Source organism: Emys orbicularis, chromosome 9, assembly GCF_028017835.1.
Source record: "Emys orbicularis isolate rEmyOrb1 chromosome 9, rEmyOrb1.hap1, whole genome shotgun sequence".
NCBI lineage: Eukaryota > Metazoa > Chordata > Testudines > Emydidae > Emys > Emys orbicularis.
Window position 1 is genome coordinate 9,799,569 of NC_088691.1, and position 22,700 is coordinate 9,822,268.

Sequence of the window (22,700 nt, forward strand, 5' to 3'; positions counted from 1 at the left end):
GAAGAATTCAGCGTTTGCTTATATCAATACAGTAGGTGGCGAGAGGAATCTAGTGAAAACTATCCTCCTCTTCCCAAGTGATAAATTGTTCAAAATTAAATGTGGTGGTTATCACAGAAATATGGACGTGTAGCCAGATGTAATTAAAATGTAAATGACAAAACTTAACATTCAGAAATGCAGAAGAAAAATATATTTTACATAAAACCAAAGAAATGACGTACATTTCAAGGTTCTAATGACACTTTCTGATGGTTGTCATGAGTCATTGTGTTGGAAGACTTTATTGATATGTGACTGAATTGGATCCAAAGTGTGTAGTCTTAAATCTACTATAACCGATAGAATTAATAATAGTTCCTTAATTTTTTCTTTAAATAATCAATTATATTTCTACCATCAATTATCGGTAATGTTCATTTAATAGAAATATATTATCCTTTAAACAAGTTTAGTGTGCACATACCCACACTTGTGAAGACCAAAAAATATGAGGAATACTAATCTTTTAATCTTGCTTAGCATCTTCATAAATTACACATACATGCACGTCTGGAAAGACAGCTGGAATATCTCCTTTTACTATTTTCTATATTTGAATTCGGAAGGAAGTTTTGCCTTCCCCCTTGTTTCCCACCTCCCCTCCCACAAAGATTGTCTACATCCTTTACAGAAGAAAGGAGTATCTTTAAGTTTAGATTCTTCACACAGCAGATTTGAACTAGCTTTTTATTTACATCTTTCCTATAAAGATGCTAACTCTGGTTGCCATATCTACTCATGCCAGCAGAATGATAGTTTTCAGATATTAACTTAGCATTCCTACAGAACTACCCTTGTGTTCTACAAAGAAAATATTTTACCATTGATAGTTTCAAAGATGATACATTTTATGGTTGAGCCACAAATGCATCAAATAAACATTCTGTAAATATGTAACATTTTTATTCTTAGGTGTGCCAAAGAGTCTGCACATAAAGACTTCAAAAAGGCAGTTGGAGCATTTTCTGTAATATATGATTCTGAAAACTATCAGCTTATCATTTTGGTAAGTACTATTTCCCTAACTACCTATTGTAAGGGTTTGTTTGAACAGTGGATTTATCAACTATTTTGTTTTTTATCAATAACGTAGTCCATCAATGAAGTAACAACAAAGCGAGCAAATATGCTGATTGATATGCACTTTCGAAGTCTTCGCACCAAGTTATCTCTGATATTGAGGAATGAAGAAGCTAGTAAACAGCTAGAGGTATGTTATCTGTTTCTCCGTCAGATAACCTGAATACTGTACTGAAAACACTTGTGCATTTATAACTGGCAGGAGTTTTTTACCTGGGTGGTGGTATAATTAAGTACCACCAGTATTCTCAGTGTTGTACCAGGTGCAGATAGAGATGTAGTCCCTGACAGAGGGATTACAATTTAAGGGTCTAATCTGGTCTCCAGTCCCACTGGAGTCAGCAGGGGTATGTGTAGGAGTGAATAATTGCTTCATAGCATTGGACCCTAAAATGCCAAGATTTGAGAACACTATGCTGGGGAATCCAGAGATTTGTGATAATTTAGAACGTTTGTTTTTAAATATAGATGGGAGTGGCTATAGCATGGCATTGATGTGGGTTAGTGTTTGAAGCCCTCATAGAAAAAAGGTTTCCACATGGGGTTTTAAAATGTTGAGGGTGGGAGCCAGGAACTCTGGAATATGAAGAGCTTTAGAGTGTGGCATAAAAGAGCACAACAATGAATTGGAGAAGAAAATGAAGGAAGTGGTGAGACTGATGATGTTGGCAGAGCAAAGGGTATAGTATTTATAGTCAGTAGATACACCGTTCACAAATCATCATACAACAAATATATGACATACTATATTATGATTTAAGGATGTGTTGAGTGTCTGGAAGCTCACTTGTGTTTGTACATGGGAAAAGAGTGGGCAAGCAAATACTTATTTCGCTGTGAAGTAAATGAACTTTTTCTTACTTTCCTAAGTGTAAATCAAAGATCATACCCACATTTGTAAAGAATTTTGAGAACTGACAAGAACTTTTGTTATCATTATCATTATTACTATTTAAAATTTCATATTGGCAAATGGCACCTCTGTTCTATTATATTGGAGCCTATATTTTCAGAGGTTTTAATTTTTCATTTTAGCTTAAAGTGAGAAGAAACTCATGAAACATATTATAGAGCAGGACTTCACAACTCACGGGATTCAACTGACAAGTGAATTACACGAATGTTCCTGTTGGGTTACATCCCACAGGTTGAGAAACTAAGGGTACATCTTCACTACCGTATCGGCGGGTAGCAATCGATTTGTCCGGGATCGATATATCGTGTCTCGTTAAGACACGATATATCGATCCCCGAACGCGCTCACCGTCGTCTCCGGAACTCCACCAAAGCGAGCGGCGGTAGCGCAGTCGACGGGGGAGCCGCGGCCGTCGATCCCGTGCCGTGTGGACCCCAGGTAATTCGATCTTGGGTACTTCGACTTCAGCTACGCTATTCGCGTAGCTGAAGTTGCGTATCTTAGATCGATCCCCCCCCCAGTGTAGACCAGCCCTAAGAGTAGTACAATTTTGAAGGCACTAGCACCAAGCCATGAGTTAGGAAAAGAGCAACTCAACTCCCACTGTCCTGCTGACCTTTCCTGACGCCAACTACAGCCCCACTGCTCCATTCTTTTTCTCTGTCCCCTGCCCATGCAATGTGAGGTCCTGGGGAAGTGGTGCTTCAGAACACAGCCTCTTGAAGTGTTACTTCCCCAGAGCTAATAACTGTATGGGTAGGAAGCAGAAACACTTCGTTCCTAAACTTAATTCTCCCTCCTCCTTACACACACCAGCTATCACTGTCATCTTTCAGCTTCCACTCAAAACCAGCCATTGGCTCATGCTGTTACTTCAGTTCTGAAGCTCTTTGCAACCTCAAAGGATTGGGGAATTTCAGTGAATCCTGACAAGAAACCATGAATGGATTTGGGGTCCTGGGTGGAAAACAGTTGAGACTCCACTATAATAGTGGGATAAATCTATAGTTGTAGTATAGTGGGATGAAACTTGGCTGTGATATCTATCAACAGTTTATTTTTTTAAATGGCTTAAATGATTTAAAGTGACCAGAATGTACCTTCTTCCATGCATTTTTTTTTTTTGCCAGTATAAATATCCTATCTCTTGGCAGTGCTTACTTAAAACAGTTTTATCATGGAAATTTATTTTTGTTTTGTATTGTGGATTGCTACTTATCATGTACACTTCCATTAACATGGTAGTAACTCAAAATAAACTGTGATGTATAAAGAAGAAGAATTGTTTCATTTGTTATGTATTTGTCTTAAAGATCCATCCTGTGCTAATATGACTAATTCAGTGAACCGTAAGAGATCAAAAAGCCAATTTACTATCAATAGAAATTGTGTTTTCCTGAGTCCCAGTTCTGCAAACTTGCCTTCAGATCTGAAAGTTGATTTTTAGTTTTTCTTTGTGCAAAATCTCCAGTTAAAAAAAATAAATAAATAAAAATCTGCAGACTATTTTATGCCAATAGTTACGCCTGTATAGCTGCATTTAAAACTAATGGGACATGCAAAGATGTAACAGTAGTTAATCTGAAGACACTTGCGCTGCACAGGTGTAACTGAAGGCCCAATTTGGCCTACAGAATCATTATTACTGCCTTGCTGAGACAGGGTGCACATTTTATCTTGTTAATGGTACATGATTGTCAGAATAAAGCTATTCACATTCTCTATTGCACCACTCAGCTCTTTACTCTGAGTCTGGACTTTCTTTATCTGTGGAAGTTCTATGGGTGATTACTAGGGCTGTCGATTAATCACAGTTAACTCACACGATTAACTAAAAAAAATTAATCGCAATTTTAATTGCACTGTTAAACAAGAGACTACCAATTGAAATTGATTTAAATATTTTGGATGTTTTTCTACACTTTCATATTTATCTTGTATTCTGTGTTGTAATTGAAATCAGAATGTATATTTTGATTACAAATATTTGCACTGTAAAAAATGATAAACAGAATAAATAGTATTTTTCAATTCACTTCATACAAGTACTGCACAGCAATCTTTGTCCTGAAAGTGCAACTTAAAAATGTAGGGGTTTTTTTTTGTTTTGTTACATAACTGCACTCAAAAACAAAACAGTGTAAAATTTCAGAGGCTACAAGTCCACTCAGTCCTACTTCTTCGGCCAATCGCTAAGACAAACAAGTTTGTTTACATTTACGGGAGAGAATGCTGCCCTCTTCTTGTTTACAATGTCACCAGAAAGTGAGAACAGGCATTTGCATGGCACTTTCGTAGCCAGCATTGCAAGGTATTTACGTGCCAGATATGCTAAACATTCGTATGCCCCTTCATGCTTCGGCCACCATTCCAGATGATATGCGTCCATGCTGATGACGCTCATTTAAAAAAAAAAATGTGTTAATTAAATTTGTGACTGAACTGCGTGGGGAAGAACTGTATGTCCCCTACTCTGTTTTACCCGCATTCTGCCATATATTTCATCTTACAACACTCTCGGATGATGACTGAGCACATGTTGTTCATTTTAAGAACACTTTCACTGCAGATTTGACAAAACACAAAGAAGGTACCAATGTGAGATTTGTAAAGATAACTACAGCACTCAACCCAAGATTTAAGAATCTGAAGTGGCTTCCAAAATCTGAGAGGAACGACGTAGGGAGCATGCTTTCAGAAGTCTTAAAAGAGTAACACTCCGATGCAGAAACTACAGAACCTGAACCACCAAAAAAGAAAATCAGCCTTTTGCTGTTGGCATCTGACTTAGATAATGAAAATGAATATGCATCGGTCCGCACTGCTTCGAACAGTTTTCGAGCAGAACCCATCATCAACATGGACGTATGTACCCTGGAATGGTGGTTGAAGCATGAGCATCTGGCACGTAAATATCTTGTGACGCCTGCTACAACAGTGCCATGAGAATGCCTGTTCTCGCTTTCAGGTGACGTAAACAAGAAGCGGGCAGCATTATCTCCTGCAAATGTAAACAAACTTGTTTGTCTAAGTGATTGGCTGAACGAGAAATAGGACTGACTGGACTTGCAAGCTCTAAAATTTTACATTGCTTTATTTTTGAATGCAGTATTTTTGTACATAATTCTATATTTGTAAATTCAACTTTCATGATAGAGATTGCATTACAATACTTGTATTAGGTGAATTGGAAAAATACTATTTCTTTTGTCTTTTTACAGTGCAAACACTTGTAATCAAAAATAAATATCAAGTGAGCACTGTACACTTTGTATTCTGTGTTGTAATTGAAATCAGTATATTTGAAAATGTAGAAAACATCCAAAAATATTTAAATAAATGGTATTCTATTATTAACAGTGCGATTAATTTTTTTTAATCGCTTGACAGTCCTAATGATTACTGTACCAAAATCCCTAGGGCTTTTGTCATCTGTCAAACATTTGTTCACTTCTGCAAACTCATCTATTTTTGCATTGTCTTACATAGAAATTGATTCTTCATTTTTGCTTTTTGTGGACAGTACGTATTCATACAGTTCATTTTGTCATGGTCGTAACTTTGAAGCTGGGGACTGTTTGAGCAATTACAATTTTTTTCTCAGATTTTCATGGGGGCACTTTTTCTGTGTTTTGGGTTTTTTTGGGGGGGGGAGAAGGGGGGTCTGCAACACCAGAGTAGCTGATCTTTCAACTTTACTATCTTGTAAAAACACAGTATCTGATTTCTTACCTGCATCCGAAAATGACACATTAAGCAAAAAGATTCCACTTTCTACCACTGAGTGACACATTTGATAGATGCAAACCATTTATAAGGCAACTTCAAATATAAATATATATATATATATATATATATATATATATTTTCTAATACTACTAGTATCTTGATTTATTTTAGGATTATTATACATGCAGAGATGTGTATTTTTGGAGAAAAGAAGACTTAACTGTAATTTTTCTTCTTCCCCTTACCTTTGGGATTACTGTCCCTACCCTTCTTAGCTCAAAATTTGGTGAAGGCTTCTGTCAGTTTGTCTGGTTTTTTTTAATTGTACATGTTTGGCAGTTTCTCCTTGAACTTCAGAAATTAACTGATGTGGAAAATAGGGAGGTAGCCTATATATGTATCTGGTTACCTAAATCAATGTAAACTGCTATACTTTTTAAAAAATCAAAGTTAACTGGGAATGCATTCTTTCTTTAGAGCTCAAGGCAGCTTGCATCACGATTTCATGAACAGTTTGTGGTACGTGAAGACCTAATGGGTCTGGCCATTGGCACTCATGGTGCTAATATTCAACAAGCCAGAAAAGTACCTGGTGTGACTGCTATTGATCTTGATGAAGACACCTGCACATTCCATATTTATGGAGAGGTAAGCTTCCAGACAAATAATAAAATTTAATAAAACTAACATGCTCTTGGAAAACACTGAACCCCTTTTATGTTTTTTTTTTTTTCTATTTCTTAGGATCAAGATGCAGTGAAAAAGGCAAGAAGCTACCTTGAATTTGCTGAAGATGTTATACAAGTCCCAAGAAACTTAGTAGGTATGTCAGTTTTGGAGTTTAGCTCTGAAATGGTAGAAAAACATTAGTTGAGAATTGTTTTAACTTTTAGAAACAATACAAGGAGGCCAGTCTAACATTTTGGAGATGCTTGCTCTTTTGTTTTGTGATTGGGTTTTGGTTACTCTTATTGCAGAGAAGTTTTCAGCTCCCTACAGAATCTTGTGGAAAGTTTTATTAAAATGTATTGGTTTTGCTGAGAAACTGAATCCTGATTCACTTGCCCTCAATGTACATAAGTTTACTAGAAATTAAGTTGAGAAACCCTGGCTAAAACAATCAAATGAGTCACAAGGGAATATGACTCTCCCACAATCACTTTTTGATTGCAATTGTGAAAATCCATTTTATAGAGAAAACAGACCTTTGTGTAGATTTATATTTAGCAGGCAGTCTTTGTTTACAATTACCCATTCAGTTACTTTAATATTCCTTGTCACTTGTTTTGGTATTCTGAACCAAAAAGGAGCTTTCCAACCAGAAAACAGGTGAAAAAAGTAGGCTGGTTTCTATATTGTCAAGGATATACATGTATTTCCTGAATGGTGTTGAGAAATATGGCTTCTGCTATACAACAAGCTAATCGGCTTTTTCACAAAATTTCCTGCTATACTTATCTTTTCTATTGCCCTTTACCTGTGAAGCTTTTATATAGGGACAGCAGTGGAACTAGGAAAAGATCCAAATACCATCTAATAGCAGTTTTCCAATAAAAAGTGTCAAGACTCTAAAACATGTATCAACCCCCAGTTAAGAAATAGCTTATTGAAAATAATTCAGCAGTATCCATGGCTGTAAACCAACAGAAAAATGTCATCTAGGTTTGCTTGCTAGCTGGAATGAGTTTAAATAGCGGATAACAAGTGTATATGTTTTTGGAGATACATATGTGCACCAATCTTTGTAAAGGCAGACATCTTCAATGCATGTTGAGCAGATTTTGGAAGCAATACTGAAGTGGCATGGTCTGAATTTTATGAGCTTTTAGACAAGTACCAGGATGTTACTCATCAGTTTAATTGATTGAATAAATGTTACTGTGAATTTCTCGCAACTGTAGTTCACACTGACGATAAGCAGAAGGGGTAGACTGACTGAATTTAATTTGGATTTTTAATTGATTCCTGCTCCATGTGTTCAGGACTTTAAAAATAAAAATATATTTTAAAAATAAACTACATTTTATATTTGAGCAATCTTTTTTACTTCATGTCTTGTTTCTTGACCTAAATCCCACAGAAAGAATATACATTTGTTAATATATATCCAAAATAAGTGATATTTGGAGGAACACTAGCACTCCTTTTTTTTTCTCTTTCAAAGTACACACTTAGTTTACCCATAGTTTGACAGAAAACTAAATTTTCTGTCTCGGTTAAAAACTGCTGTCAGCACTCAAATTATTTTTAAAATATAATTATATGTAGTAATATTTTTGTAACTTTTGTTTAGACTATAAATTCAATTTTAAACTGAGTTTTTATAGTAACTGTTATTTCTTAAGAGTTTAAGTCCACATGAAAACACACTGCCTGCTTAAGGACTACGTGAATTCTAAAGACTGAAGCATAGATTCCATTTGAGCACGCAAGTCTATATTTCATACTGATTAATAATATATATTGAATTTTTAGAGAAGGGGGAAGATTAGCATTTTATTAGTTGTTGAAATAAGCAGCTGCATTTTGAATTACTTTTAGTTTCTTATAGTGTTTGGAAATTTGTAAATGTCCAATAAGATTTTTTTGTAGCTCTCTTCATATGCATTTATTATGTTTACCGGTAACTTGCTAACATTTACAACAGATGAAATAAATTATTAAAGTATTCAAAAGAAGCTTTTGACTCAACTTTGCTAGTAATGGGCCTAGAGCAATCATCGTGGTCAAGAAGAACAAATTAGCAATACTTGTGTCAAGCTTTCTCTGAATATTTTCAAATTAAAATGGAAAATATGAAAATCAGCCTAAAATTATCATTACTTATAAGTAATACTTGGGCCAAATTAAAATAAAAATCGATGTATAACTTGCATGTAATGTGAAAACCTGGCCCTGGTTAATATCTAGGAATTTAAGAAAATATTAGCAAAACTTCCATTATGTTGTCAGATATGAACCGTGTCCTGTGTGATTAAAAGTGGGTTTTAATTACTTTGTTCTTGCTGGATAAAATCAGACCAGCAATACAAATAAATAATTGTCTTGGATTGGATATTTTTTGCCCTTATTTTTAAAACTCGTGTCTTGAATGTATTTAACAAACAGAGTTAAATTCTTAGGCTGTTTTATGATAAAGGTTCTCATCTTCTTTGTTTGTTACACACACTATCTCATTTGCATTAATCTTTTTTTAATTAAAATTTTAAATATTCTGGCTAACAGTAGGTAACTTGTTAATTACTTTTATAAAACCGCATCACTAGCCTGCCTTTGGATATTTAGTTTCTTATTTTAGTTATAAGAGCAGCATTTTTCCATTGTTTGTTTTTTAATTAGCTTTAAGTATTCTCAAATTAAAACTTCTGTTTCCTTGGATAAATTTCTGTTCCTCCAGTCTATTCGAGATACACATTTTTGGTTATAAAGCTTTTGTGTAAGACTAATTCTGAATAGTTCTTTCCAACTCTTTTAAAAAATTACTTTCTGATAACAGAAATATCTTTCCAAACATGTATATCAAAACAAAACTTGCTTCTGAGGATTTGATCAGTCTTGCCATCTGAACTTCCTCTCTGATATCAAAAAATATAACGTAATACTGATCAAAATTTTGAAGACCTAGCAAATCAAATTTGCTTTGCTCTTTGCTTGTTTAACCACTTTTGTCATTGGTAAACTTGTAGTACTGTAAAAGGAGAAAATTTGCATTCAGCCCCAGAATATATTTGTATGCAATTTAAAATTTTTAAATTAAGTCCACAAAAGCAAGAAGAACGAGAATGTAAAACAGCGTGAACTTTCACTTTGACTAAGATATGTAGCATTAAGACTAAATATTCATATTACACAAATTTAGGTTTTTTGTGATTGAATTTCCTTTGTTCTTAGTTTTCCTAGTTTTTCTGTTTATCAAATTCTCCTATCTAAATATTTTAAACTTGCTTAATTAAATACTATTTACCTATAGGATGATATGGCTGCTTTGGAGTGGTTACCAAAATGTGTACCTTAGGTTACGTAGACATTTTAGTTCATGGCTCATTGACTAAATCTTGGTTATAAACTGTTAGATCAGTGTTGGCAAGTCCTTTGTATTGTTATTGAATTCTACTACTAAATTACCGTATAGTAATAATTTCAGATTTTGGGGAAGAAGCCTAAAGGTAGAATGTTCTGTATATTCTTTCTGTAGGAAAAGTAATAGGAAAAAATGGAAAACTGATTCAGGAGATAGTGGACAAATCGGGTGTTGTGAGAGTGAGAATTGAAGCTGAAAACGATAAAAATATTCCACAAGAAGAGGTATGTTTATAGTAAATGTGTTCTGTGTCTGTGTTAATTGGTGGTGGTGATACTATATCCAGCAGTAAAATAAGTTCTTGGTGGTAAGAGAGTACAATTAATGTGGTTTTTTTTCTGATGGGACTTATTTTTCCTCACTGGAGTTGAAAGGGAAATTTTCACATATTGGCGCAGGTTTTTATGACATATCACTATTGGTAACCCTTTGTCCAAGTCTTTTAAGTTGGTGATGTATAAATTCACCTTTTTAAAATCATTTTTTTATTTCTGTTAGAAGGATTAATACTGGTTTCACAATGTAATGATATCCCAGAAATATACATATAAACTTATTTTCACACACAGTAATTTGCTTTAAATTTGTTATCTTGAACTTCTTCACAATTTTCATTTTTTTATTAATATTTTTGATGCATTAGTTAAATCTGGTTGCACTTTCATTATAAATCCCTTACTGCAGGTATTAGATTATGAGCTCACAATAGCTAGGGTATGTATTAATCTGTATTTTTAAAAAATGTTTGGACAGTTGGTATAGTGGTGTATGCCAGATCTGCTATAAGAAGAATGCATAAAACTCTGTTTACATTTAAAACAGACTTTTGACCTGATATAGGGTCTCAAAGAAGCCTTGAAGTGCATAACTTGAAAATTGGACTTTTGGGGAAGAGGGGAGGGGTGGCAGGCAAAGGAAATTTATACCACAAAAATACCTATATTTAAAAAATATGAAGATTTCATCTCAAATTTCAAAAGTAAAAGCATAGTTAATTTTTTTTTAAAGTTTAAACCCTCATTTATTTACCTAGCATCAAAAAATTTACCAAGTAAGGAACCTTTACTACTAAGAATAAGATGTGAAATGTATTTTCTTTTTTTTTTTAATTTGAACATTCTTGCTGAAAAGTTGAGCCAGTTCTGACACTAGCACAGCAAAATTGTTACGGAAGAAGCAGTAGCCCAATTTCTAACCTGCTTTTAATAGTGCTTGAACAATTATTTAATGGAATGAAAATATTTAAATGCAGTCTCAGTTTTTCATCTGACTGCAACCCAAGATAGCCACCTCCAGCATTTAGAATTAAAAGTTCCACTTGTAATTTTAAATTTTATATATTTCACATTTTACTTCTGGTAACAAAATCTTCTTACAGTGTGAAGTTTTGGACTGTTTGGATGAATAAAAAGGGTCAATATTTTATTCCAAGCTAAAATTCTATCCTTAACTTTAATGGCATTATTGTGTGGCTGATGCATAAAATATAAAAATAAGGCCCCACTGGAGCTGCAAAATTCAAGCAAGAGAGTAGCTATGACCACATTTAGTACATTTTTAGCTTGTAAAAGCTTATTTGCATATGATTTTCAAATCCAAAATACAGCTGTTAAAGGTGAATTGAAAGGCTTTTACCTGCCAAGTCCTGAGTTCAGAGTTCTGTGTATCTCCTGTTTATAGATAACGACATCACTAACACTTGCATTCCTTACACTGCTTTAGGTGTTAGTTGTGTCATCAACTGTAACAGGGGAAACACAGAAACCTGAGATCAAATCTAGGCAGGTAAGAATCATTTAATCTTCTAAGCTCTCTTGTTTTTAAACTGTGTTTGTAATGTTGCGTAATGCATACTTGATTAGATTTTGGATACCATAGCTTTTATTTATATTTTGTAGGGTAGCATTTCAGTTCATTTTTAAAACCTTTAAAAGCAATTTTGGGTTCTCATTCTTACAGTGATTCCAAAATGATGTTCACAAATTACATGACAACATTTTATAACTCCTATGATTATATAAACAAGAGCCACAGGTCTTGTTTTGAAGTAGTGATGTTGTAGGTGTCTTATTTTAGTACATACATGGTATATGATTACATACAGTTTGTAGTCCTCCCTAAAATACCAGGACAAAATAATGTAAGTTTAAATCTGCCCGCTGCAGAATCCTTCAGTGATGTCAAAGATAGGATGTGGAGTTTCTTCCTAGAATACAGAAGCAAGGTTCGGTTAATTAAAAAAAAAATCTAAGTCAATTTAAGAGACTAAAATTGGTCTGGTACCCTGTGTGAGTAAATACTTGTCTTCCTGTTGTGACAGCTTTATATGTATCAGTTGAAACAGAAGTTTGAAAGGATTCCAGTTCTTCTACTTAATAAAAGTTAAAGGCCACTACAGGTAGAGAGATGCACTGCCGAAAGCCACAACTGGCAGTTTTTATTATCTTTAATGCAATTTTAAGCCAATTGTTATATTTTACTATGTACTATCAACTACTGGGCAACCAGAATGGCAATGCAGTATATTTGAGAGTTAAATATAATCAGACTTGAAAATATTCCAGATACTGAGAGAGTCAAGTTGAATCATCTGGTTTTGTGGTTTGAGGATTTCTGAGGATGGTACTAGATCAGAGCATAGGTGTGATAGGATAACAAATTAAACTTATTAGTTTTGTTCTTAATTATTTGGATTTAAATAAATGTACCCATCTGATGTGATGGGCATGTAAGTTAAAAGTAGTTACCAAACTGATAAAACCGATGACAGATTATGTATGAACTTGCCTCTCCTTCCAATCTGTCAATGATAACACACACACACACAGCATGCAGGCATTAGCTTTGGTTTCTAAGGCTTTCTAATCGCTAAGCTTTGTTTCACCTATTATCTATCTACCTATTCACCTATCCAGGTGACTCCCCTGGAAACCCATCTCCCTAAATCAAGAGTATTTGAACTGAAACCATCCTTAAATTCTTTGGAAATTACTCATTTTCAGTAACCTAGGGGGTTTTTAAACAAGCTTCATAGCTTGCTTTTATGTCCTGAGTAATCTTTTAAGGTTCTTCTTCACAAGTGAGTAGTTGCCACTGTTTAAAATTCCTTGTGAATGTGCTGGGATTCTGCACTGATTATACCCATGCTAGTATTTACATTACAAGCCATTGGTCTTGAGGCCTGTCTTCATGACTTCAATCAGCTAAAGTTTTTGTGATGGAGTCTCCAAGTTTTTATTTGGATTTCTGGGAGAGATGACACTCCTGCAAAAAGGTAACCCTTTATTATAGCAGCATGTGTCTAACAACTGCAACAGTACAACTAGACACCTTTCTTGTCTTGTAGAAGGGAATGACTCAGTTACAGTAACAGAACCTCTGTATGGGTTGTCTATCCTTTAAATATTTGTAAGGTCTTGAACTTAATTCGGCAGTTTTTTCACAATGGGCCCATTGGGGCTGGCACAGACTGGGAGTACTTATTGGGTTATGTGCTCCAGACTGGCGATCCCTCATTTATGTATTACTAAGGACAGAATCAGATTATTAATTCTATTCCAAAGAAAAGATTTTTTTTTTTATAGCTGAGGGTCCGTGGCCCATAGAAGAAAATATCTCCGCTAAGTCAAAGATTACTTGTCACTTTATTTTATGTAAGTTAACATTTTTATTAGCCTTGCTATAGTTTATCAGAAGCCTATGAATTATTTCATCAGTGCCTCCAAATACAAGGTTGGAAAGCAGAAGAAGCCAGAATGTTTCGCTTCCTGCATTTTGCAGAGAGCCTGGGAGTGAGAAGGGGGATTCTCACGTCTGCATAAAATGTGTACACTCATGCATCCATAGCTAAAACGAAATTTACAAGAAACCTAAACGTATGAAAAGAGAATTCACAGATAATGTACTTAGTCTTAACTCTGCCCCCTGGTGATGTGATGAGAAAATCGTAATCTCCAGTTACTTTATCTAATCATAATCTCAATTTAACAGTGACCACCAAAATTAGAATCATTTTATTTTAATCAGACTTGCTGTGCCAGCTTTGTACTACTTTGTTACACACATTCCACATGAAAAAGAATACTTCTGTTTAGATAAATAGCATACTACCTCCCCATGAATATCTGTTGTTCTTTGAGGAGTGTCTGTGTGGGTGCTCCATTTAGGTGTCTTGACGTCCTGCGCTCGTAATCGGACACTTGTGGTAGCAGTGCCCGGTTGGGCTGTGCACATGCGTAGCAATCTCGCACACGTGCTAAGCGGTTACATAGCGGTGCGCAGCCAACCGCCCCCCAGTTCCTTCTCTACCGCCTTTGGCTTGAGTCGCAGCGATCAGCAGCACCCTCTCCTACTTCAGAAAAAAATTATAATAGATAATTCACAGTGGTAATGTATGTTGAGTTGTAGTTAGCTTCCCTATCCCCTTGCCCTACTCTAATTTCATTTGGGGGTGTGGAAGCAGAGAAAGAACTGACAGGAAGGAACTGCAATGCATGACAGTTCGTTAGCAAGAGTCAGGCTAACTGTAACCCTAATAACGCGAGATTTGTAGAAGCGAGGATTGTGTGAGGCGGGTGGGAAAGAACTGTGTGAGAAGTTGTTGCGACCTTGTGTAGATAAGGTATAGAAAATATTGTATGTAGGCTAGAGTAAAACAAGTGAGAAAAATAAGATATCAAGATGGCCTATGTATAAACAAAATGCAGCTGTCCTCGTTATTATCTGTAATGAAAGGTATAAATGCTTGCTGTAATTGGTTACCTGAGAGAGAGACCTGCTTAGCTCTCTCCCTCTGCACAATTGTGAGAGTTAATAAAGCATCTGACTTGCTGTACCCAAACAAAAGAGTGAGAACTCTGTTTTTCTCCGACAGGGGGAAAATAATTTTTTTCCCCTTCTACTTCCCCGGTCTCTCCAGCAGGCATACAGCCTTAGCCTCAAACAGGGTTTAACCCATTTTTTCCTCTAAGAGACCGACTCAGGCATACCAGGCTCACCTGGTTTTAAACGCTGCTTGACTTGCAGACTCTCCATACTGGTCTCTGACGGCCATGCTCAGCGTGCTCTGCCTCGGCGAGACACCCATTACTCAAAAGTGCCCACATTGCAGAAAGCTGACAACCAAGACAAGAAAAGCCAGGGATCTCCAACTGAAGCTACTCATGATGGAGAAATCCCTCAGACTAGCCTCCGACCCCGAGTCTAGGTCACCCCCTGGCCAACAGTCGCCAGCGGCAGCCTCTGACGGGCTCTGCTCCAACAACAACTGCCAAGGAGTCTACTCCTAGAAAGGTTACAAAAAAAACGGTCGCAGATATCCCCGCACCGAGAGTCGCCCAAAAGAAAGCGATCTCCTACTGAAGGATCTGCCCCGGTACCGATGGCACTGATAGCGTCGGACCACGAGGCACCAGGAACGTCCAGCACCAAGAGTTCCCGACGAGCTAAAGTCCCTATGTGGACAAGTGCTAATGGAGGTTCACGTACTGAAGTGAAACCTTCCAACGTGGCACCCACAGAGCCAAAGAAGATCTCGGCACCGAGCAGTACAATGGCGCCACCTGCTGTACCTATGCCGCACAGCTATAAATCCTCGGCACCAGTAGCTTCAGATCATGCTCCTAGGCCGTCCACTGTGCCATCTCCGGCACTGAGCCTTACGGTACCACAGCAGTTCATGAGGCATGTGGACCTGATAGTGACCTCAACACCTGAGTCTCTTCTACTCCGCACCGAGGGTACCCCATCCAGATTGGTACCAAGCCAGCTGACTACTCCCTGCAGATCAGCCCCTCCTATCTCCAGTGATGCGAAAGAAGAGGATGATGCAGCAATACACACTCCTCACCAAAGCCATGTCCATCTCATCACCAACCAACTGCAGATATACGAGAATGGTATGGTCATGCATGGGCACCTCCCCCCCTACCATTACCACCTAACTGGTCACACTGGAATCCATGGGCAGTGTATAGGGCCCAAAACCACAGGCCTCCTAGCCTGTCTCGGTCCAGAACAGCCCGGTCCCCTTCACCAACTGTCCCGGCACCCTTGGAAACACAAGAGGAAGACACTGAGGACACAGCTGAACCTAACACTTCACTGCCTACTCACTTCTCACCTTCATCACCAGACAAAACCATAATGCCACGACCCCCTACTATGGGGGATGATTTCAAATCCTTTCAGGACCTCTTCAAAAGAGTTGCTGAATCCCTAGACCTTTTGTTGGCACAGCTACCAGAAGCCCAACCCATCAGCAAAGATAGCCCTGCCGATAAATGATGCTATTATGAAACATGCAAAAATCATCTGCACCTTTTGTAAGAGGCCTGACAAAAAATATTATGTGCCAGCAAAAGGAATTTTCATTCACATATCCTGCACCAAACTCCTTAGTGGTGGAGGCAGTCAATCAAAGGGGGAAACACCAGTCCTGAATGACCCCATGTGATGAGGATTGGAAAAGGCTAAACCTTTTCAGGCGGAAAGCTTATTCCTCAGCTACACTTCAGTTCCACATAGCCAATTTTGGTGGCCAAATATACACACTATTTGTTCGCCAAAATGTCAACTTTTATTGAAAATTTACCAGATGACAAAAAAGAACAGTACAAGGCAAATATTTCTGAAGGGGGTCTCATCCTGAGGACGGCCCTCCAAGCGTCCCTTGACTCTGCAGCCACGGCACCATGATCCATCGTGACATCCGTTGTCATGCGCCGTGCCTCGTGGCTCCGCCTCTCCAGGTTCCCAAGGGAGGTCCAGGCAACAGTCGAGGACTTACCTGTGGAAGAACAGAAACTATTTGCAGACAAAATGGATGTTTTGTTACATACCCTAAAAGACTCAAGGGCGACCTTAAAAACCTTGGCATTTTCGTATCTGCAAACAAAAAGAAACAGAGCAGGTTTTCCAATCAGAGATTCCAGATTACTCAGCCCCAAAGACAGTACGACCAACAGCGTACCAAAGACAGAACAGACGTCGGCAGAGCCAAGATCAGCCTTCAATGTTTCAACAATCCATATCTAAATAGTCATTTTGAAGGTGTGGTTGAGAGCACGAGACTTCCACACTCTGACTCTGGAACCAGAAACCGTCCTTCCCGTTCGGAGACTGTCTGTCACAATACTGCCCAGTCAGGAACACCGTCGCAACAGACAAATGGGTTTTAGAGATTATCTAGAAGGGCTACTCCATCCCTTTATTTCTCTCCCACTTATCCACTCTCCTTCCCCGTCCCTCTTCAGGGACCCCTCTCACGAGCACCTGTTACAACAGGAAATAAACCACCTCGTACTATTAGGTGCCATGGAACCCGTACCATTACAACACAGGGGGAGAGGTTTTTATTCACATTACTTTCTAACTCAGAAAAAGATCAGCCGGAGGAGACCCAGGCTGAATTCACGAAAACTCAACAAATTCGTGAGAACACGACATTTCACAATGGTGACTCTAACGACAATAATTCCGGCATTAGAGAAAGAAGATTGGCTCTTGGCCCTCTACCTTCAGGGTGCTTATTCTCATATCACAATCCACCCGTCACACAGAAGATTCCTGAGATTCACCCTAAGGAAACAGCATTCCCAATACAGAGTACTACCCTTCGGCCTTTCCACTGCCCCAGAGGTTTTTTCCAAAGTCCTCGATGTTGTTGCAGCTCGCCTCCTCAGACAAGGAGTGATATTTCCATACTTAGACAACTGCCTTATAAGGGCACCAATGCTGCAAGACGCAATAAACGGCATGGAGAGCATGATAACCCTGTTCACGGACCTAGGGTTGCAAATAAATGTAGAAAAGTCCACACTGGTTCCCATCCAAAAGTTGGAATTCATAGGAGCCTATCTCGTGTCTTACAGCAACAGCAATGTTACCCCAACAATGCTTCCTCACTCTAGTCAACCTAATTTCAATGTGATGTACAGCCCACAAACATCCACTAGAACGTGCTTACAACTCCTGGGATGTACGTCAGCGACAACGTTTGTTGTAAAACATGCCGGACTCCACATGAGATGCTTGCAGGCCTAGCTTCAAACAGTATATATACCGCACAGACATTCTCTCAACAGACGCCTCACAATGCCATGCAGAGTAAAAGAATTGTTAACATGGTGGACACAACCAAAGAATGTCTGCTCAGGAGTCCCTTTCCAACAAAGAACTCCAACCACGACAATCACAACAGACGCTTCCCTAATAGGTTGGGGGGCACATCTCCTCAACAATATGATCCAAGGCTGCTGGTCCCCAGCGGAGTCCAACCTGCACATAAACTTACTGGAGCTATGGGCAGTCCGAAATGCGTGCGACAACTTTCTCCCTGTAATCAAGAACAATGCCATCAAGATCCTCATGGACAATATATCGTGCATGTTTTATATAAGCTGACAAGAGGGAGCACGATCATGCTCCCTATGCATCATCAACAACATAGAGATATCGACATCCTATCTACTAGGATGTCAGAATACAACAGCGGATCTACTAAGCAGGGATTTCTCACAAACCCACGAGTGGGAGATGGATCCTGGAATTCTCAAATCCATATCCAAACTATGGGGTTCCCCACCATAGACCTATTTGCAGCAGCTCAGAATGCCCACAATATTGCTCCAGAGCAGGATTGGGACACCACTTCCTAAGCAATGCTCTCTTCATAAAATGGGAGGTGCCACTGATGTATGCATTTACTCCGACTCCACTCCTAAGCCAAGTCATTCAGAAGTTCAGGCAGGACAAGTCCAGGGTCATTCTCATTGCGCCCACATGGCCCAGACAAACATGGTTCCCATACCTGCATCAGATGGCAGTGAAACTGCCTCGAACCTCACCTCACCTATCACAGGATGCAGGACACGTCCGTCACCCCACCCTTCCAGTACTCCACCTCAAGGCCTGGTTACTCCATGGCTGACTGGGGTCGAGAGTAGGGATGTAATGTTAACTGGTTAACCGGTAAGCATTAGTCTTACCGGTTAACCCCTGGGCCAGCTGACTGGCCCCAGTGGCCCCCACGCCAGCCGGAGTAGCTTCAACCACGCCACTCGGCCCCAGCCATGCCAGCCAGACCAACACCAGGCCCGGCCGGCCCTTTAATCAGTTAACCATTTAAATGAAATATTTTTAATTGTTTAAACAGTTAACTTTTAAAATGGTATTTACATTCCTAGTCGAGAGGGCCTGTTCTGAGGAAGTAAAAGATATATTACTGAACAGTCGAAAACTAAGCACAAGAAAGACATATATCCATAAGTGGAAACAATTCTGCACCTGATCTTACCCCAGTCATCCCCCCTACCGAGGATCCTTGACTCTTTATTAGGACTTAAAAAATTGGGGCTATCCACAAGCTCCGTCATAGTACACTTGGCTGCTATTACCTCCTTCCACAACAAGGTGGACGGGATCATTATTTGGTCACCCAACAAATGCTTCCTTAAAGGCATTGAAAAAACTTCTCCCACACTAAGAAACCTTACCACCCATGTGGGACCTCAACCTTGTTCTACGCGGACTCGTGGGAAAACTGGTTGAACCCCTTGCAACTTATTTGTTGAACTTATCCATGAAGGTGGCCTTCTGCATTGCCATCACGTCTGCAAGACGAGTGGGAGAATTAGGTGCCCTAATGGCACACCTACCTTATACAACATTCTTTAAAGGATAAAGTAATCCTGCAACCACATCCTAAGTTCATATCCATGGTTGCCTCCCCCTTTCATTTAAATCAACCCATTTACTTACCTGTATTTTTTCCGAAGCCACATGTGTACTAGAGGGAGGCCTCCCTCCCGTCCACATGTGGCTTTGGAAAAAATACAGGCAACAGTGGGTATGCACTTAGGGTGTTCTCAGAGCATTAGCTTTCTACATTGAAAGAACAAAAACATTTAGAAAATCGCCTAGACTATTTGTTTCCATAACAGAAACACGCTTGATGGGTCAAATCATCTCAAAACAGAGACTATCCAAATGACTATCTGGATGTATCCATTTGTGCTACCAAAACAACAATCTACAACCTCCACCGAGAGTTTGCACACACTCCACCAGAGCGCTGGCAGCATCTGTGGCCTAGCTCTGACATTTGCAGAGCAGCTACCTGGGCATCAGTCCATACTTTCACTAAAGACTATGCTTTAGAACAACAATCAGCATCAGATGCTCACTTTGGATTTACGGTGTTATTCACCATCAGTAGACCAACTCCGAAGCCCCTCCCCTCCACTGAGAGGCACTACTCAACAGTCACCTAAAGTGGAGCACCCACAGGGACGACACTCAAAGAAAAAGAGAAGGTTCACTACCCTCCCGTCTCCCCTCTACTTCGGAGTTTCAGGCCGATTCTCTGAGCTAGAGAAGAAATGGGGATTTTTGGTTGCGCACCATTATGTAACCGCTTGGTGCGGCGTGAGACTGCTACAGTGCGTGCGCGGCCCAACCAGGTACTGTTACCACACATATCCGATTACAAGCACAGGGCATCAAGACACCTAAAGTGGAGCACCCATAGGGACAACCATCTTGAAGAACAGTCCTTGTTACAAAAATAATACATGATACAAAGTAGTTATAGAAGAAACAGAGGGAAGATGGGAGACTTACGTTGTGATAACAACAGAATTAAGTTTTTAACTTGCCTGTAAATGTCAGTGTTTTCAAATGGTGGAATTATTGTGTTCAGCTTCATAATTGAATTTCCGAGGCTTCTAACAAATGATTGTTTAAACTATTGGTGTTTTTGAAAAGTAATGAACGTTCAGACCACTGGTGGTGTGCCTGCAGTCCTAACTTCACCTTAATGAAGATTTTTTATTCGTTTGCCTTTACAAATTACTTTATAGGATCCAGGAGAAACAAGTGCTATTTTATGCACAGATTGATTGGCCTTATGTTTTAAAGTGCTTAAATGGTTTCTTTCCTGAGGTTGTAGATTAAAAGAACCAGGCACCTAGAAGCTGGTACTGTATGGAAAAATATTGTTTACGTTGAGTTTGAGGGAAGATAAGATGGCTGAAAAGTTTTGCTAATTGATTTTTTTAACATGGCTCAGAAAGTATGATCTAAAAATGTGGCTTTATGATGCACATTCCCTAAATGTAACTTAGTCTAGAATTTACTTATCCAGCTACAGAACTTACTTGCCCACCTTTATTGTGATGACTGTTAATGGACAAAATGAGATCTGAATTTACTTTTCCCTTCCAAGATAAAATTACTATCCTTGAATGAGTGGAATATTGTAAGGCTAAGTTTACTATAGGTACAAGTAAGTAATTATATTTTTACTGCTGTTAATATAGATGATAGGTCAATTGTTTACGAAATTTAGAGTTTGAGTGTCGGCATTATGAAGGGTGTTCTTCATATATTTTGTAGTCATGCTTTAATATTTATTATTAGGATCACTGTAATATTTGTCTAAATATCTTTGCAAGGATTTACAAAATATGTAATTGCTTTTCAGGGAATGGTACCATTTGTATTTGTGGGAACCAAGGACAGCATCACTAACGCAACTGTGCTTTTAGATTATCACCTTAATTATTTAAAGGTGAGGAAAATTATATTACACTACTTCAAAGCTTTTGTAATAGTTGACAAGGAAATTTAACAATTAAAAAGGGTCTTAAGTGCTTGAACCTTTAGGGTTCCTAGTAAAGGTGATTTTAAAAATCTAGTAGAGATTATTTAAAAATTGTGTGTGTGTGCGCGCGCGTTCGTTCTCCAGTAGGTCCTACCATGCTATTAAGGTGTCAGACTGCCAACCCGGGGAGGGGACAGTTGTCCTCGTTTTTTGAGGTTGAGTGCTGGATAAAATATTTGGAACAAATAGACTATATTAGTAAGGATTGGGAAACAATGTCTTCTACATAAACTTGACAAAATTACAATTTTTTTAGAAAGCTGTGCTAATTAATCAAATGTTTGATAAAACAACTGAGCTAATAGTTGAGGATGGAATTGATTTGACCTGTGCGAGAATCATCACTGAATTGTTCTCTTTTGTGCTCCTCACTATTTCCTTTTGAACAAAATGGTGGAACATGAAAAGAAATACCTCAGCACAAGGCATACTCTCTTAAGAACCAAAGGAATTAGAGGGAAGAGAGACTTCTGCCCACATATCTACTTAATAGCCTAGACTCCACAGCAGAGCACAAGGAGCACTCAGGGCTGGCAATGACCAGAGAGGTGCACCAGGACTGCAACTCTCAGCTAGTTGCTTCACAAAAGGAGAGTGTGGGAGCAAATGTTAAATCCATAACATTTACATAGCTGCCATCTGACTTAACTATTAATGTTTCCAAAGATGGTAAAGTTTTACTTAAGAATCTTAAGTGGGTGGTAACAAGTTTGAGGAAACAGTTAGGTATCCTATCTGATTCTTGGACTCTTGGGATAATGATACTCAACCAAGGTAACTTTTCCCAGTGCACTTTCTCTGTTGACCTTTTGCAAGGATCAGATGAACAGCATGCATAATCTCATCTTTAAATCATCGAAGTGGTTTCTGAGTTTCTGGTTGTGACTACCTTGCCCTCCCCATATTTCTGGAGCCTGGTAGAGGAAAAATAAGAACCACTGAGCTAGAGGAAGCACGTGCCTCACTTCCTCCACCTTTGAACAGGTTGTTTGACTCTTAAACTTAAATGTGAAATAGTTAGGGCCAGAAAGAAAAAGCGGCAGCCTTGCAGACTTTTCTAGCAACAACAAATTTTGCGTATTTCTAGTATGTTGACTTGAAGGTTACTGATCTCTGTTTCTCAGGAGTGAGTTTATAAACAACAAATACACACCTCTTTCATGGCATGTTGCTCTGTGGTTTATTTTCAA

General features: G+C 38.4%; 1 protein-coding gene across 1 annotated transcript in view; it reads left to right on the forward strand.

The window, feature by feature from the left end:
• The window catches only part of FMR1 (fragile X messenger ribonucleoprotein 1), a 56,036-nt gene that overhangs the window by 19,486 nt on the left and 13,850 nt on the right, over positions 1-22,700 (forward strand). The window contains exons 6-12 of the mRNA XM_065410415.1: positions 955-1,048; positions 1,136-1,252; positions 6,245-6,415; positions 6,512-6,590; positions 9,963-10,072; positions 11,571-11,633; positions 21,331-21,417. Of these exons, the coding sequence (XP_065266487.1) occupies positions 955-1,048; positions 1,136-1,252; positions 6,245-6,415; positions 6,512-6,590; positions 9,963-10,072; positions 11,571-11,633; positions 21,331-21,417 (721 nt within the window). The remainder of the gene's footprint in view (positions 1-954; positions 1,049-1,135; positions 1,253-6,244; positions 6,416-6,511; positions 6,591-9,962; positions 10,073-11,570; positions 11,634-21,330; positions 21,418-22,700) is intronic.